This window comes from Rissa tridactyla, chromosome 9 (genome assembly GCF_028500815.1).
Source record: "Rissa tridactyla isolate bRisTri1 chromosome 9, bRisTri1.patW.cur.20221130, whole genome shotgun sequence".
In the NCBI taxonomy this organism is placed as follows: domain Eukaryota; kingdom Metazoa; phylum Chordata; class Aves; order Charadriiformes; family Laridae; genus Rissa; species Rissa tridactyla.
The window spans coordinates 4,560,251-4,579,033 of NC_071474.1; the positions used below are offsets into that span (position 1 = coordinate 4,560,251).

General features: G+C 42.5%; 1 protein-coding gene across 2 annotated transcripts in view; it reads left to right on the top strand.

Moving 5' to 3' along the window:
• The window catches only part of ADAMTS17 (ADAM metallopeptidase with thrombospondin type 1 motif 17), a 191,499-nt gene that overhangs the window by 103,493 nt on the left and 69,223 nt on the right, over positions 1–18,783 (top strand). For both annotated transcript variants that reach the window (XM_054215400.1, XM_054215401.1), the window contains exons 11-14: positions 6,192–6,293; positions 7,981–8,126; positions 13,282–13,448; positions 16,148–16,275. In XM_054215400.1, coding sequence (XP_054071375.1) covers positions 6,192–6,293; positions 7,981–8,126; positions 13,282–13,448; positions 16,148–16,275 — 543 coding nt within the window. The remainder of the gene's footprint in view (positions 1–6,191; positions 6,294–7,980; positions 8,127–13,281; positions 13,449–16,147; positions 16,276–18,783) is intronic.

The window sequence follows — 18,783 nt, forward strand, 5'->3', positions numbered from 1 at the left end:
TAGCACCGGAAAGCAGTTAATTCTCAAGGACCATTTCCTTAAGAGTTCTTTAACTGTCAAGGGCCATTTCCTCAAGAGTTAAAACAATCTTGTTGCTTTTATACACTTGTGTCTGATGTTGGTGACTTTCCACCCACACAAGTTTTGATGAAGAGGTCGTTCATTGAACTAATAAAGTGAAAAAACTAATATAAAGGGGAATGAACTCTAAATTTGTTTGTTGGCTCCAAGAAGGCAGGTTAGTGGTCCATCCAAAAAGCATAATGTGCACGTATGTTTCTGCATGTTCTGAAGAAACAAGGTGATCACCAGGTAGTGAAAATAGGGAAATGTTTTTAAGAAAGCTTTTCTACTTGTATCTAAGAAGATTATATGATTTGGGTTTTGTAATACAGTCTGAGATACTTTCTGTCCAACAGTAAAGAGATCCATTCTACATTGTCATTAATGAATAAAATTACACATTATGAATTTGTGGGATTATTGCCCAGTTTTGTTAAAATGAGAAGTTAGTGGATATTGACCATTGCCTGAATATTCTAGGATAGCCCTTGTGGTTCTTTATCAAGCCTTCCCTTGACTTTTGGATCCGGTCTGTCGTTTGGACAGATGGACAGATACTTCCACTACTGGACCTACCACTTGTTCCTTGGAATATCAGCTCTAGCGAAAGGTCAGCAGCTGGCCACTGCTACGTGTATCCAAGCTTCACAGTTATCTCGTCTGGGGCAGCACATGGCTCCTTTTCAAAAATGCCTTCCAATTTTACAGGATTCTGATTTTGAGCACTTTTCATCTAGTTTTCGACAGCAAGAAGCTCCATCTAATAGCAGTGGCAAACTTGTGATCCATTCAAGACTGTCAGTTATGTACCCAAAATTGAAGGCAGTGGCAGTGTAGAAATTGGAGTCGTTTTTTCTCACCTTGTTGTGTAAAGAATTCCTCCTCAGAAGCATGCTATGAGGCTTCAAGAACATTTACGTAGTGTTTTGAACAGGAAAGCGTGTGTAAATTGTGTGTTTATTGTACTTAAGCGGTGTTAATGAGGATTATGTTTATAAGCACGTTTTCTCTCACGGTTAGCTATATGCCAAGCCAAAACCTTGGCAAAAGAAAAGAGATCTGATACTTCATTGAAAGCCAGCCTATTTATAAGCATGCCTGCGTGTTATGTGGTGTCTTGCTCCTCTTCCTTAAGGATATTTACTCTTTCTGAGTCCTTCTTGATGATCCCCTCATTTTGACAGCAAAATTGGTTTCACAGTGGCTTAATTCTGCTGCTAGAAATAAGAGGTTCCTCTTTCCAGTGGGCAATAGGCAGCAAGAACAAATGAATTCTCAGGAGAAATAAGTGTTTGTTTTTCTGGATGAATCCAAGGTGTAGGGAGAGAACTAGCTTCTGTAGAGTTATTCCCTGATGGGAAGAACATCTTTATTCATTGTATTCTCTTTGTGCTTTGGAGATCTGGAAGCTCCATCCTATAGGTAATAATCTGAGCCTTTGAGACGGGGGAGTATTGGGAGCCCTTTCTTTTCACTGAGCCCATATGAGGTCACTGGGCAGAATCACGCTGATTTTAGTAACCGTGGTGATGCAATGGGTAGCCCAGAAACTAGCAGACTCTAGACTTACTGCCTGTGGGCAAAGAGCTGGCTGAATTAAGTCTGGCTTCTTCTCATTTCCAGCTGCAGCCCTGAGTTAAAGAACCTAAAATAGATTACTTCCCTAGAGCCGCGTGTGAGTGGTCGTAGTGCTTCACACGCTGCGAGTTTGTGCTGGCACACGGGTGGGATGGAGTTACACGTAAGGTAAACACCGTCTTCAGAAACAGTATGTGTTGTGACAAAATATGAAAAGCTGTGAAAGGTGGGAAGGCCCACAGCCAGACATGTTCCTGGGAGTATCCCAGGAGTTGTTTCTGGTTTTACCCTGAAGTTTAGCCAGAGCAGGCAGCGTGAGCCTGTGGCTGTGACACTGAGCAGAGGACTCCAGAGCTCTGAGCAGCATTTCTGCCTGTTTCCCAGCAGACTTTCAGCAAGACATTTAATCCCTTTCTGTTCCTCATCTTCCCTCCTGTAACAGAGGGATAAAGCTTCCTTTCTCTCCAGGCTCCCAGGATTCTGTTTAGATTGCAAGTTCTTTGAGGAAGAGAAAACACCTGGCACAGTAAGGCCCCTTTCTCAAATAGATGCCATTGTAATACCTGTAATCAGAAGCCGAGCAGATATCTCTTAGCTTGAGAGTTTCCGGACTGTGACCTCTCTCGGGACTGGTTTCTAACAGATGTGCAGACAAGTTTTCCTGTCTTCCAGGAGTCTTTGGGAGTCTAAAATTTCCACCTTTATAAAATTTCCAGGTTTATTTCAATTTTTAAATTTTACTTTCTGTCTGTTTAAATTCCTTAAGGTTTCAGTTGAACAAGCATTTCAATTAAAAAAAAAATAATTTTTTATTTAAATATTACTTTCCAAAAACCATCTCACTTTTTTTTATTTTATTTTGCTCTTGGAAACATTTCAAGCTGGGAGCTGATCCAAAGATGACCTTTCCCCACAGACAATTTCAACAAATCGGTATTTCTCCGGTGAAAAATATCTATCATTGGAAAATCCTAACTGGCACTTTTTGACTGCTGTAGGGAAGACTTTGCAGGCAGAGACCTGCCTTCTAAAAGCTGGTTGCTGAATTTACCATTAGCAGTAATACGGCTCTTTTGATGGCTTCTTCTGTATCAGTGCAAGCTCTGAACTGCCACTCATATACAAGCAACTTCCTTTCAAGTCCTGCCATTTCTCACTTTGATATTTCCCCACAAAGCTGCCTATTTAACTATTAAAAAGTCGGTCACTGCAACTGGTTAACTATAGGACTGTTTAATAGGGATTTTTGTTTGGGTTTCTGTTGTAGCTGAGGAGGATATGTGATCTCTTTTGAAATGAGCTATTAACATGATAAAACGTCTTGGGAACATACAATACTAAAGCTGATGGTTTAATCTTTGCTGGGGTATCTGAATGCTGTATTAAATACAGGGGACTGCACTAACGAGTGTTTGAGCTTTGTAGTGGTATGGCACTAGAACACAGAGCTCAAGCGCAGTTACCAGATTTTTCTGTAACTGTTTCCTGAAATATGCTTTGCATTTAGTGTTCGGAATCAAACACAGGGATACTATAAAAATCCTATGTTTTCCATACCTCAAAGATGGGAAATTTCAAAAAGGTTGGTGTTGCTAAGAGAGATTTTTCCTCATTTATCCGTACATGTGTGTGCGTGTGTGTATACATGTATATATACTCACAAACATATATACACATGTGTATGTGAATATTTGCGCCTGCTGTATCCGTAGCTGGGCTCAGTTCTGTAGTTCTGCTGGTGCAGACACCCCTGTTTGAGGTTATCTGTGCCCATTGCTTCCCCCAGGCCGTGGCTCTTACCTGGGCTGGCTAGCTGGGTTTATCGCCTTCCACCTTCTTCTGAGCTATGGAGGAATCCTGGTTGGCAACCAAAATTTTACAAAAAGTTGCTTCATTTTTACAATTTTCTGTTTCCACACACCACCACCCCCCCCCCTTCTTCCTCCCAGTTTTACATCAAAGATGGGAATTTAACCCTGACTAATTTAGGTGCAACTTACAATCAAGGGACTTGAAGCTGAAGTTTAACAAATACTGGCCTTGCAAAATGTACAGATATTTAGCAATGGTGCTCATGTGTGTCTAAAACAACGTCTTTAGGGATGTAGTGAATTCCATTACATCTTCAGCCAGGATGTTCTTTCTGGCAGAAGGCAGAGGCTTTCCTTTTGGAACCATGAGGCAAAATTTCTCTCTGGGTCATTCAAGAGATCAGGCTGAAAGTTTCTCATCAGATTCTGCTCTGAAGCCTTGTGGTTATGTGTAAGAGAGAGGCTGAAGCCTAGAAAAGTGAAAATACATGCTATCTCCACCCTTCATCTCTGAAGCCTCCCTTCGTTTTATGATCAGTATTCCCCAGCCACAGTTTGAAAGGAGGCACTGCTGGTAGTGCTTTCACAACATCACTGTCCACAATCATCAAGGGAGAAGAGACAGTCCAGATTGTCAATTAATTCCTGACCTTGGCTTAACAGTAACAACATTTATAAGTCATGAATAAAATTATTTGTAATGGCAAAGAAACTGTTAGAGTTTAGTAAGTCTATCATGTTCATAGACTGCATTTAATTGTGGCGTGTAGCTGCATGTAGCATGTCCTGCCACTGTGGCTAGAACCTCCTATGATACCTTCCACTTAGGTCCGTGACGTGCTCTTTAACATAGCTTAACTGGTTTTGAATCCTTTTTAATCATTCCTATGTGTAGGCTTAACATAAAAAATCCTCACCTTTAGATCCCAGTGAGTTAAACCAAATACAGGGGTGCTGTAGCTGTACAGCTAGGAAAAAAGGAGAAAAGCTTTTTCAGTTTAAGTGGTTTATTGCCTAGATTAGCGTTCTTTCTGTGACACTTGTGGACGGTTAGTTGATTTACTTTTTGATTTTAGTCCTCTCCAGGGAAGGCAGGGTTTTGAGAATCTGGGAGCTGCAGTGTGAACAATTGATTTCTCAGTAAGCCCTGAAATCTCTGGCTTGTCGATTCTTCTGCCTCAGTATACCTATCTGTGCAACAGGAGGTGATGTCCTTATGGCTAATTACTGCTTAAGTGCTTTCAGAGCCGTGGGTAAACCACTAATTAGTCACAGTCATTTAGTCAAAATTACCAAAGTCTGGTATTTTCCCATATGCTCTATTAGTTTGGGGAAAATGTCTTGAAAATGCGTTGATTTAGGCTTCCCTGGTGTATTTTGTTTGTTTGTTTGACGATGACTTTCTGTGTTGTGGTTGAAAAAGACGTTGCTGAATTGTGTTGTCTGCTTCTAGTTTTTGTGAATGTTCTTTTGGTTTAAATAGTGCAAAATCCTCTTTCCAGAAAGAAATGTCAAAATAAAACAGGATGCAGATACTGCTGCGATAACTATTTTGTTTCGGTATGTTCTACATCATCACTCTTGGTATTGGGATTTATCTCGTCTGCACCCTCTGCTGTACAGATCTGATTAATGTAGACATACCAACATGCATGTACACAAAACACACAAGCACCCACAGTCTCTTACATTACATTGTGAAAGAACCATAAGGTTGAAGTGTGTTGACTCAACTATTTAATGAGGTGCAATAAATCTTGACAAGACCAGCTGGCACTAGAGTCAGGCTTCTCATCTTTTTACCATTACATAGAAATGTGAACAATAGTGGAAAGAAATGTAGCTCTTCTTTTTCTTTTTTTTTTTTGGTACTCAATTCTGTAGCACTGTATTGAAATCATCCACTTTCATGGAATGCAAAGCACGGTGGATTCTGTGGAAAATGTTAATGATGTAAAGGCCCCTTTTCCTGGTTCTTTTTCTCAAATTCTGAAAATGTTATTGATCTGACAGATCACGCAAGTGTGGTCAGCATTAATATCCCTGCAACACACACTGGCTGAGCAGAGCAGCAATGTTGAGTAATGATACCCAGAATGTGTTTCAAGTCTGGTAGCGAGATGTGCTGTACCTCGTGCTGCTCTTAACCTCACATCTCACTTTTCACCTTCCCTAGCACATTGGTCTCTAGCAGTTACTTCTTACCACCAAACCTTTATTACCTTTGCCCCTGCCTGTCACCAAGCTCCTCCTCTGCTCCATGGCACACCATGAAATCCTTTCCTCTTTCTCATTCTGCCTTCAGGTCGTCTTCTCCCAAGGGGCATTGCTGGCTGATTATAGCTACCACCAAGTCCAGCAGGGCTGACCTGAGTATTACTTGAATATCTTTTTAAAAAATACAAATAATTAAGCAGCTCGGACATCTAAGCATGTGGCATGGTTCCAAAGCATCTTTTTTAATGGGCCAGATTTATTGTTGTGAAAAGAAATCTGTTTAAATAATGCACTTCTTGTTTTGGGTGGGTTTTGTTCCTGACAGTGGCATCTATCAGTCTCTTTTCTGTTTCTAGCCCCACAACTTAATGCCAATCTATCCTTAAAGAATAATTGCTCCCAAACCAACTAGATCCTTCTGGATTCACTTGAGAAAGACTGCCTGGGCTTTGCTGTGTATCCCATAATGATAGCTGACATCTCCAAAAGTAATAACTGCACCTCATTGCTTTGTGATTACAGCATTTGATGTGTGCTGGGCTCTGGTGCTTGGTGGAAGGAGATACATCGTGTAAAACAAAGTTGGACCCCCCTCTGGATGGCACTGAATGTGGCGCAGACAAGGTAATCACAATGCTCCGTAGCAATCACTTTGTTTTTTCCAGCATTGTCTGTGGAATAATGTTTCCAAGATGTTCAGTATTTACCATAAACCCATATTTTATACTGATTCTGTTACAGAAACTGCTCAATTAACAGCTGGATTGGGTTAAGTCTTTCTGATTTTATGTTACGTGTATTTCAGTAGCCTCTGGAGACCTCAGTAGTCAAGTTCTTGTGGTCTAGGCATTCTACAAACACTGCAGGAAAACCCTGTGCTTCACTCTTAAGTGCACAGGCCGAGTACCCCGTGAGTCGTTAGGTGCTCACTCCTGTCACTTCTGTTCAATGCTGCCAGTGGTCGTTCATAAGTGAGGTTTTTTTCCGGGTAAGCTAAGGCAGTAGTCATCTTGGCTATATTTGAAGTAGAAAGTGTGGAGAGCATTTAGGCTGACATTTGGGAAATGGAGAAAGATGGGGAAAGAAAAAGAGGCTACTTCTAAAAGTAGCTCAAAATGTGTTGAGCTCAAATTCAGTGATGGTGAGTTATTTTTGAAGTATCATTTGCGGTACTGTATCTATATACTCAGATGACTAAGGCATATCTGGGCTTTCCAGAATCCAGGTTGATGTAGAAAATTGTTATGAGAAACACAAAATAAACTCTCAGATTGGTGGATCCTCCCTCCCATGAAAATCACCATTCCAGTAACTGGCTTCAATGCTAGTGGGATTTCCTGTGGGTGGGAGTTACCGAGGCTGAGCTGCTGCCTCCCAGCTCACCTGCTGTGCTAACAGAAGGTGTCTTTAGTGAACACGTTTGACCTCTGAGATGGGCTGTGGTAGGTGGTATGTAGTTCATAAATGTATGTGGGTGATTCTCCCAGTGTGGCTGATAACTTGCCAGGCTGCAAAGGAACCTGACTGGTTTGGTAAGTGCCAGCCCCCGACTTACTGGGTTTGGATTCTAATATTTTTTGATTGTTGTACCATTGGGGAGGTACGAAAGAGTAAAATTAAAAAGTTCGTTGCCAAAATCAAAGATTAGAGGCCTTTTCTTTGCTTGCAGATAAACAATGACAAGAAAAGCTGGGTCATGGAAAGCATGACGAGGAAACTGAGACAAAAGATTTTTAGATAAATGTTTTTCTAACTACAGGAGTCCTGGTGATTCTTCCGTGAGACTGCTTAGCAGTGCTTACTGTGTCGTGTACTGGACAGAGCAGAACAGGCCAAGTTTGCTGCTTGGTCAGGAGCCAGCGCAACCTAATAGAATCAAAGGTTGTTTGGGGCTTTAGCCAAGTTAGGTCCAAAATACCTCAATTATTTTGTACATACTGGGAATACTGCTGATGAAGACATTGCTTTGGGGTATAATTTCTTGGACTCGGTTTCTGTGAAGAGTGTGGCTTTAAGTCTTAGCGCTTAGATAATTATCTGCTTGATAACGCATGGGGCTCAATTCTGTGATTATTTTTTTTAATGACAGAACTCCCTTCAGGGTGTTGTCGAAGGTGACACTTAAATTTCTGTGTTTCACCTTCTCCCTTTCTCGTCTTCCCACCTCCATCTCACTGAAGCCTTGAATCTCTACAGACTTGAACATGGGCTTGTTGTAATGTCTCAGACATCCATTTAAGTCCACCTGTGCAGGAATGTTTGCAAGAATCAGGGCTTCTTTCCAGCCTGTGCTAACACAGTTGCATTTCAGTGGTGCCGAGCTGGGGAGTGCGTCAGTAAAACTCCTATCCCTGAGCATGTCGATGGAGATTGGAGCATGTGGAGTCAGTGGAGCATGTGCAGCCGGACGTGTGGCACAGGAGTGCGATTCAGACAGCGGAAATGCGACAATCCCCCGTAAGTCTTCACATCATGCTCATTTCTCTTTGCATATAGCACTTAGATGATCCTTGCTGCAAGAGTGCAGGGAAGAAATGGGCAGCAGAGCTGTGCAGAGGACAAAAGAGATTTCTTGTTCACAAGCAGCAAGGACCAGGTCAAAATCCTGGAGTGACTCAGTAACTTCTGTGGAAGTGGCTCGAAGTGTTACCATTGGAAGTGGCCCATTGCAATTATTCAAACATAAGATACAGAAAATGGCAGAAAAAATGGTGCTTTTTCCTCTCCAACATTGCAGTGGATGAGGAGGGGTTGATCTGGATCTACAGACCAAACTCAGCCAATATGTCTTAGAGCTCAGTTTTGCAGGGTGTGCTGGCTCTGGGCTTGGGAAGTGATAGAGTGGCTAACAGTGGTCATAGTGTCATATAGCTGTGTTGGTAAAGCACCTTGAGATATTCTGTACATCAGGGAGTGCTCCATACGGAAAGGAAGTTTTCCCACACACAGATGCAGTGGGTGCTGTTTAGCTCCTGCACAGTGACTACAAATAAGCCTGTGCTCTCTGCTTGGGCTTGGATTTTTTTTCTGATTCAGGAAGAAATGCAAGTGATGTTATCTCCCATGTGCCATCCTTCATCCTCAGGTCAATTGAGGCACATCTGGAAGTCTTTTCTTCTTATGGGAGGCCTGAACAGGTTTCCACGGTGGTCATTTAACTGACCACCCCGGTTTGTCTGCATTATAACTTCTGAGATGAATGAGGGTGCTCATGATCTTGAGAGCAGCCCTGAAAGTTGTGTATCTCTACCTTTATTCATATTTTAAGGTCTTCTCCACAGACAAAGCACAGGTAACTTTTCTTTTTAAATAGGGGCTGAAATTCTGGCTAGCAACATAGTCACTTTAAAGACGTGCCTAGATGATGGATAGGCACACCCTGGCTGCTGCTGAGCTGTATTCATGTGAAAGGGATATTTTTGTTTATTTGTCTCCTTAAATAACGCTGAACTGCAATTGCATGTCTATTATGTCCAGGTTTGATTTTTACCAGCTCATATTCCTGAACAAGGGACTGAACTGGTTTCTTTGCTGTCAGCCACAAAACGTCTCTTTAACCACAGTGCTGACCAAACCTAAATCCATTCATCATCGTTCCTTAAATTACAGGAAATGCTCCCTCCAAGATTGCACACTGATTTTAAAATTCTCTTGCTCATATACATTCTTGGCTGGGGATACACACGTGATCTTCTTTTGCTTCAAATTCCTGGCGTCAGCCCACTTCTTCTGCAGCTGGTTTATTCACTGTCCAAAAATATTGGCTAAGGGATTTATCTCTTATTTTATATATATTTGGTCTTGGGATTATTATTTTTTTTTAACTGGAATCTCTACTCCTGCCAGCTGACTTTTGAGCCTATGGGACTATTAGTATTTTTAAACCAGTTGCCTCACCGTTTGATTTGGTTTTTCCTCTCTGTGATTTCTGGGAGTATTTGCATGCATTGCCTACAAATGGTTGTAAGGCAGCGTGTCATGAGCCAGTTTGCACATGCAGACGTTTGAGTTGTACTGCCTTGTGTTCTTGTCTAGGCTGTGGACTATTGTCGTACAGTGGGATTGAAGAGAAAACCACTGGCTTAAACAGAGCATCAGAATGGGATCTTCACTCCTTTTCCAGTCCCCTCTTGTCATGTAAAAGGGTCATGGTAGTATAAATGGGCTTTGATTTCTTCAGTTCCATTAATGGGTGGATTCTCTTGGCACAAATACAGTGGAAGATGGCCATGAGGTTGTCTACCAGGAGATCTTGCACAGTCACTTTTTCAGGCATGTGTCAGGGTGGGCTTGAATGATACTGTTTATTGGAAATCAAAGGCAGTGCTAGAGCCCGTATTATACAGGGCTTGAGACCTGGGATTACAGGGATCTTTCCTTTCAGATTCTTTTGCAGAATCTGATAGAGATGAAGCCCAGGCTCTTGGCCTCAGCGTTTGGAGAGGTGGAAGTGATGAAGCCACAAACACGAAGTGAAGCAGGAAAAGAAAGGCATATGAACAAGCTCTACGTAACTGTGTGAGACTGGAGAGAGTGACTGTCATTTTTCTTCATCTTACATGATGAAAACCCCCAGTATCCTGTTGAAACATGCCAAGAGGTCTGTAATACTGAAATGCTATTACAGAGGTCCGTTAAGTAAAAGATTACTGTCGGTAATTCTGCATTCCCTTCCCAAACAGTAAGAGCAGAACATAATCAGCATGGCAGAGCAATGTCTTGTCCGTTTCTCTGACTGCCTGTCCATGTCTGTTTATCTGCTTGTTTTTGAACCCATTGAATAGACGCTCTATATTCTACTAGTGTTTTACTAGAGTTAGTCTAGTAGAAAGCAGCAACATACTACCAAATAAAGTATGATGCTGTCAGACAGAGGGGAGCTGAGGTGGGAATGTCTTGTTGAGTGTATTGTTTTGTGTTGAAATACTGGGAATAGAAACATCCCCCAGATCTGTAGGATGCTCTGTCGTTCTGTGGCTGCTGAGATGAGCACATCCAACTCCTTGATTTTGGGAGACACTACCTCAGCCGGAGACAGTTCATTTTGCTCCTTAATTAGAAAGGGAAGACAGGTCAGACTGCTGAAGAGCCTGGAGAGAGCCTGCACACAGAGGAGTGCAGGTCAAAAGGCACTATGTTCCTGTAACTCCCACTGACTGGGAGTGGTGGGTGCTCAGGAAGTCTGTCTCCTAATGGATTTGGCTATTACTTTCTTATTGCCAGTGGCCATTATGACCAACAGTGAGAGCTTCTTGCTTCCAGTCTGCATTGGCAAACATAGAAAGTTCCTCACAAGTTAACAACATTTTAAGATTAAAGGCAAGGCAACAGCTGATGAAGACAGCAAATAGCAGTCCTGCTGTGGCTCCTGTTTCATGGCCATCATCTTGATACCCTGCTCTTGAGAGAGTGTTCTGTTACTCTTTGGGTATTCTGACTGATTTCTTTTTTGTTTTGTTCTTTTCCTGTGCATGTACACACAAATATGTAGAGAGTCACTTGCGTTCAATGGCTACATCTCTTACTGTAGCCAGAGAGATGGTGCTGACACCAAAGTTCGTGTATTTGAGTGCAGGATTCACGTGGGAAGAAGCTTGCATTGTGCTTCTAGTCATCTGGACTGAGTGTCTGTCTCATCCAGTCTACGGCAGCAGACACAATCCTCCCAGAAGATTTCTGGATCAGTCTCAGCACATCTGCTGCCTTGCACGTGTCCGTGGCAGAAAAGAGGTGTTAGCAGTGCAAGCAAGCAGGCGTTTGTTCAGGCTGTTTTTCTGGTGACTCTCTGTGATGTTACAGTGTCATTGGAGACCAGCATTTCCATTTAAGAAAAAACAAAACACTTTTTCTGGGATTTATGGAGCTACTGTAAAAATTTGATCTAGGCTGAAATTTGGCATAAAGCTCTTCTTTGCAGAATCATATGTTTCTGTTGCACCAAATGCTGAATTCATCAAGTCCAGCACAGCTAAGAAATCAAAGACCCAGTCCTATAGCCAGCATGTAAATGAACAGGGCAACTCTTCCTAGGACCACTGACACAACTAAATGATATACAATGAGGGCCTTGGTTTCTAATTAGCTGAGTGATACAACTTGATGTTCATTGCTCTTCTGGGAGGGAGGGGGAAAGAAGCTTTTGGAATGAAATGCCATACTGCTAAAAACTGGAATTTGGCTGGAGGTCCTTTTTGTGGCCATCTGTTAAAGAAAAGCAAGAACGTATCCATCTTTGCTGATTACAGCTGTGGAGATAGGTACGTGACAAATTCAGAAGAGTATCAGTAAGTAGCTAAAGAAATTATCTGTTAGGATGGCTAAGTCTTTTGCTTACTTGGGTTTTTTGTTATTAGTGGTTTGGTTTGGTTTGCAAAGAAAATATAGGCTATTGTTCAGAGTTTGAGTTTTCGTTCTTCTCTGGGGAATCATAAATAAGAATAAATAGATTTTGCAGGTGCTTAATCCTGATGTTGGATTAGTGGCCTTTCCTGCACGTTTAAAAACCAAATGTGTAAAATGGCACGGTTTTCGTGGATGGAGATTATCTGCTGCACTGATTTGTTTCTGGACACCCTACTTACGGTACAGGTTATAGCTACTTCCATGTTATTTTAGTTTCAAATTGCTGAAAACAGAACCTTAGAGGACATATGCTGAAGAGGTGTTTGCTGTGTCCCCATTATTGAGAGTGTTTGAGGCAGGGGGCAAAGCGAATGGTGGGAAAAGAACGGTGAAACATTCCGTGTTGCCTGCCTCTCTCTTGGGTATTTGGTGCGATCCTGGGCACAGCGGTGTCACCATGGTGCCTCTAGGTTCCCCATTAAGAATATAAATACTTAACTTTGATATCTCTGATGGAACTACAAATTATCTTCTGAACTGCCTGACTGTGCAAAAGTAAATAATACTTAGACTTTAGGTGTCACGCTCAGTGCACCTTCCAAAGCCCAACCCTCACAAGTCAGCATCAGTTAAGAAACTTGTCCCATATCACAGGAAAGGTTAGTCAGAGCTCCGGCCTGATGTCAGGGCAGAACCCAAAGTTTGGGAGTACCTTACTTCAAGTCCTGTCCTGAAACTGTTGGTGCACACAAACACACAGGCACACACGCGCGCACTCCTCCCTTCTTTCGCAGTCATTTACCTGCTCCACCTGAAAATATGTTAGGACACGAATGAATTGCTGTTGAAGTCAATGAAGAAATTTAGGACAGCAGTGTAAAATTAGTCAAATCCCTTGGATCGTGACCAGAATACAAACAGTTAAACACTCTGTATCTTCTAAGAAGACTGCTTAGTGCCCACAGGTGAGTAGCATTACCTCTTACCTGAGGTGTGCACTGTGTAGGCAGCCTCTATTTATTGATCTGTATATGGGATGCTACAAAGAACATGCTTCTGTAACAGACCATCTGTTATGATAAGCCAGTTATGGATCCACAATGGAGCTTGAATAGTTTTCTGTCAGAGACACTGACAGCAGGACTGGACCTCTAGCAAGGAACATTCCTACTATTTCCAGAGTTGCCTTGGGCAGGGAAACTTAGGTGAAGGTGTGCCTGTGAGTAGCTGTGCTGTTCCTGCTGACCCTGGTTTGTCTTTCCTGCGGTAGCCCGGGACCAGGCGGGAAGAATTGCCGGGGAGCCAGCGTGGAGCACACTGTGTGTGAGAACTTACCCTGCCCTAAAGGGGCGCCAAGCTTCAGGGATCAACAGTGCCAGGCCCACGACAGATACACCAACAAGAAAAAAAGCCTCCTGACAGCTGTCATCATTGATGGTAAGTTTTTTCGTCTTCCTCTGTACAACCTTGCTGTTCTTTCATTGCGGCTTCTCAACCCGTCTTGATTTCATCCACAATACTCGCATATGTTGGCGAGAAGGCTGCAATATGTTCCCTTAGCTACATCTGAAAGACTAATTACAATTAGTTGTTCTTGGTTCTGCCCTGCTCTTCTTTTAGCCTTCTTAACAGAAGATACAGAGCTGTCAGTTCTTTACTCACCTTTTTGTAGTACTTGGGGAGAGGTGCCTTAGCTTGATTCCCAGTTTGAACAGGCAGGTATTTGGGAATGGGAGCTTGAACATTCAAATGTTCAAATTAATTTGGAACTGAAAAAAGAAGGGTTTCCTGGGACGTTTTTGATGTGTGTCAATTTTGGGCATTTCGGCATGATTGCCTTACTTACATTCCTTTAATGCTTCCTGTGCTGGATCTTGCTGTTCAGCTTCTATTCCAGCAGATGCTGGGGGGGTATGAAAAAGGATTGTAATAATGTCCTTTCTTGTCCTGGTTTGAGGTAGAACAGAACCAATTTTCTTTTCAGTAATTTTACTGAATTTCTGCAGAAACAAACATCCTTTGCTGCATTCTGCTGAAAAACAGACAAGGCTGGTTTCATTTGGTTATCTTAATGACAGGCTTGAACAGAGGAGGGTGGTATTGGAAGTGATACTAGAAGACCAGACATTTGATAAGCCCTTTTGTGTGCTAGCAATGACAAGTTAGGTCTGACACCGGGACAAGCTTACGGACAGCATTCTACTTCTCATAGCAGAGCCTCCAAGAGCACAATTCCTTAAGATGCCCCAGGAGACAGTCTGGGTTTGCTTTTTATTCCTCTCTGCTCCCCTCCCCAGATAGTTTTGCTGGGTGAATGCACAATGCGGAGCTACTTTCCTGACGAGCTTCAGTCACAGAAAACTCTCCCAGTTTTTTCCAGAGGTGTTTCACTCCTTTCTCCATTTACAGTCAGAAACTACGGGCTGCTGAGAGTCCTGTAAATAGGAGAGGGGAAAAAACAGATGATTCAGTGATCTTCTCTGATCAGTGCTGCCAGAATTAAGTAGCATATTGCAGTGGGAAGTTCATTCAGCCACAGAAAGGGAATATGCCAAGTTTTGGCCACCTGAAGACTCAATGAGATATTGCTACGAGATAATACATACAAGAAAACAACATTGTTCTCACTGTCTACCAAAGCCTCGCTTACCTGAGCCATGTTACCCCAGTTTCCATGAATGCAAATTAGAAACCTCTCCTGGCCTGTAGCAGATCTTGCTACGAGAGGCTGTCCAGAGGCGGTCAGGCTACCGGTTTCCTGCACAAGCTGCTCTTTCAACAGCTTTCCCAGCTCCTCTGTTCACTCTGCAAGTGAAATCAAAATCCAGCCTCTGTGAATTTGCTTTGCATCAGACACAAGGCAGGGAGTTTGAACATCCACAGGATATGCCTGTAGATCCTCTGTCAAGCAAGACAGATGGACAGAGGGCAGCTCGGCTTCCCATCTCAGTGTCATTGTTTATTGAAGCGTGTTAGAGCACCTATGCAATGTTCTCCAGTACCTTTTTTCAGCATATCAAAGCGCCACACTCAGAAGCATTTAAATAGATACAGATCTAAACAAACCTGGAGCTAATCTCCACTGTACTTGAACTCTACTTACATGTTTTAGTGAAGTGGGAGCTGACTGCAGGTTTTTGATTGCATTGGAAACTTAGAAAAGGCCTATGCCACTTAGCCTTATGTATTGGCAAACCTCCTCTCTTATGTCTGAGGAGTGGAAGTACTTGACTATGCAGAACAAAACATGTTTCCATTTGAATGTCTATAGGTTCTTCCCTGGATGAAGTCTGTGAGTAGCGGAGTCAGCTTAAAAGGAAAAACATTGTATTGCCTAAATATCTGTTACTTAAATGTATGGCAAATGCAGTCAGTAAACCTTGAGAACTGTTGTATGCTGCCAGCTAATAATACAAATGTTTGAAAAAGCTTTTTAACTCAATTCCTTCTCTAGCTAAACACAATGGTAGCTTTTCCAAAGCCAGGTGTAATATGTAATATAACAATTGCTATTAGCATGGATGAAAAACGCAACTTTTCTCTACTGATGTATTTCGAATTAATTTGGGGGTTCTTTCTCTCGATATTCTAGCTGCATAGTTTGCTGACAGAAATGTTTGTAGGGCCACAAATATCAGTTCAAGGAAATAGTAGGTAGTATGTATGCAAGAATGCTTTAAATTTATGTATATAACTGTTCTTACGGGCACACTGATGTAAGAAAGTCAGTCCATCAAGAGTAGCAATGGACTGGAGAACTTGTTCTTCCTAAATCACTGGCTGCAGCCTGAATTTTGTCTGAGACACTCACACAGTGACTTGGTCACTCATATCAGGCTGCTGAATGTTCCCTGTAACAAGCATGTTCCGTTCGCAAACAGATACATAGAAATGCACTGACTAAATGGTTTTCTGTGTCTTAAAAGACCAGACTCATCAATGTAACTATTTGAATATTGATATTTTAAAGTGGGGAAATGACAGGCCTAAATTGAAAGGCTCATGTTTCTTCAAAGATGAGAATATCAACAGGTATCTTTCCAAATCCATTCATGTAGAGACTGCATCACCTTTGCCTTGAAAACTCTTGTTTGTGCTGTTCCTAAAGGCAGTTGCTTTGGTATTTCTCTTTCCAGATAAGCCCTGTGAGCTCTTCTGCTCTCCACTGGGGAAGGATTCCCCTGTGCTGGTGACAGACAGAGTCCTCGATGGTACTCCATGTGGGCCTTACGAGACCGACCTCTGTGTACATGGCAAGTGCCAGGTGGAGTAACTTTCTTTTGTTTTATTTCTAGTGTTACGTGTAGTCTGGGGCAGCTGTGTATATCCTAGAAGAACAGGCGTCCACGTGGGTGGCTGGGGGGCTGTCTCAGAGGTGAGAGGGCAACCCTATTTTATAAGACCCATTGCAAGAGCCCCACAGCCCCGTGTCTTGGTCTGAGAATTATGATAAATGCCCGAGGTACGAGCTTCTTACTGAACAGCTGGGAATGTTCAATGATCACATTTGCTTGTGTGTAGTCATCAAATGGCTTGGGTGGGAAGGGACTTCTGTTGAGGGGAGCAGATGGGAGTGGAGATCTGGCTTGCTTAACTGCTCCATTTTGGCTATTAGAGTAATCACTGAAAAACCACTGATGCTGCAAACTGGATTATAAATTGTCACCACCCTGTTACAAGTGTTACATCGCCAGCATCATGATGCTTTTCAGGTCTACCTGATTCCTGTCTAAAAATATTGAGGAAGCTTTTTAATACCAGTTGCTCCTTGGCTCCTGCAGCGGTATGAGCCAGTAGCTTCCCTTGTGTGATTTTTATCAACTGTATTACTAGATAATGCCAAGGTGAGTTAGTGTAGGGACCCATCAAAACTGTTTGAAAGGCCTTTTCCCTTACAGTAAGAAAAAGGTTCCCTTCCTCCCACAAACTAGGTTTTAAAACTCCACGCAATAGAAAATACAAGTTTAAAGGAGCAGATCCTGCAGCCCAGAGCACAGCCCAAGGCAGTTTTCTTTTGCTTCTCATGTGCATTGTTTTGCTTGGGTCACATAAAGAGCAAACCAGAGAGAATGTAGGGTGGGCTTCCTTCTGCTCTCCCACAAGGGGAAAATCAGTGTCCCCTTATTTGTCCCTGGATGGGCTGGACAAACCCTGAACATGCTTGTTCCCTTCTGCGTCTGGTCAGACAAGTCAAGAATGGAAATGAAGAGGACTCTGTTCAAGAGCCTTCGGATTTGGTCCCTTTTCCTGGAGTGAAAGTGGGATGGACTATAATGGTTACAGTGATAATTGTTTCTCTCTAGCCAAATTACACATAGAACCAAAATCAGGTGTGGGAGATCTTTGTAATACAGCTCTTCAGGGTTTGCTGGGCAGTGAGACAGTTTGTAACGCAGCACATCGAATGCCTAGGGAGGCCATCTGTTAGAGCTGGTATTTCAGATTCCTTGCAAAATTTAGTGGAGTTGTGTAGACCCATACTAACTGGAGATTTAGGGTTTGGACAAGCGAAAGGAGAAAATAGAATGTTTATTTAAAGATCATAAATTACAGGAAGTCATTTGTAATGGATGCTTCTAGCAATATGTTGCAGTTGGAATCAAGTCATTTGTCATGGACACTATGACAGGGCAAACACTTCGTGGTTTTTCTCCTGATCACGTAGCATGTGTTCGAAGTTTGCTGCACACACATTAGTGATGTGAAAGACAGTTGAATTGGATACTGCAACCTTACCAGTGCTGGATTCTTCCTGGCTGATCTTCCTCTAAGTTTATCCTCATCCAGATTTGTATCCTATGCTAGGAATGCCTCTTTTCAGTATGAACCAGCCTGTTGTATCCACCAGAACAGCTTTCTAGAATCACCCTTGAAATCCACAAACTTCACTGGAGATATGCTGGTTTGCCCTGGGGGCACAAGGCATGCCAAATTTGGCATTATTTCTGATTTGTGTGAGCAGTGATTAAGAACTAGCAATTTTGAATGTTTTGAGGCTTCCAGGCAGGGAGATAGGTGAACACAATATTCACCTGGGTATATGAGAGGCTTTGGGGGCATAATGCAGCTTTACTAATAGCAATGCAACGAGATAAGTGAAAAATCTTTGCTCGGATTGAATTTTGCACTGCTGCAGGAGACACTGTTCCCTGCCAATTGCTGCTGAAGAGGCGTGTTTAATTCAGTCCTTCTAATTTATTCAAATGAAGAATCTGAATAGTGAGCTGCTGGGGAGCCAGCACAGGTTTGATTCTTTATGTGTTCTTTAATATACAAAGTGCTTGCATAGAGCCAGGTTCATGGTGCATCCCAAGTTACTTAATTGTTCTCTGTTTTCAGCTGTATCTGAAAAAACTACAAAATCCATTAATAACCTTTTATAGTAAGGCCAGCTGTGCACCTCCAGCTGTGTGCCATTGGCCATTACTCTGGGCCAGCCAGCTTTACTGCTCCAAACATTCAGATCAGCCACAAATGGTAAATCAGACATTATGGCAATGTACATTTTCTCCTTCCAGTGAGGAGCAGTAGCCAGCTCCCCTCCAAATGAAAACCTTTATGAGCACAGAGCTTTGGAGGTACGTCATGAAAAGCAAATTGCACTCTAAGTCGGGGGCAACTGCCTTTAACTGTGCAGAGAGGTGATGACAGCTGCAGAACATTCAGTCCATTTGCATCTGGCTGAGAGAAAATGCGAAATGATCAATTCAAGCCGAGCAGATTTGAAAGCCTTGTGAACTCATTTATAATACTCTTCTGCCTTATATGCAGT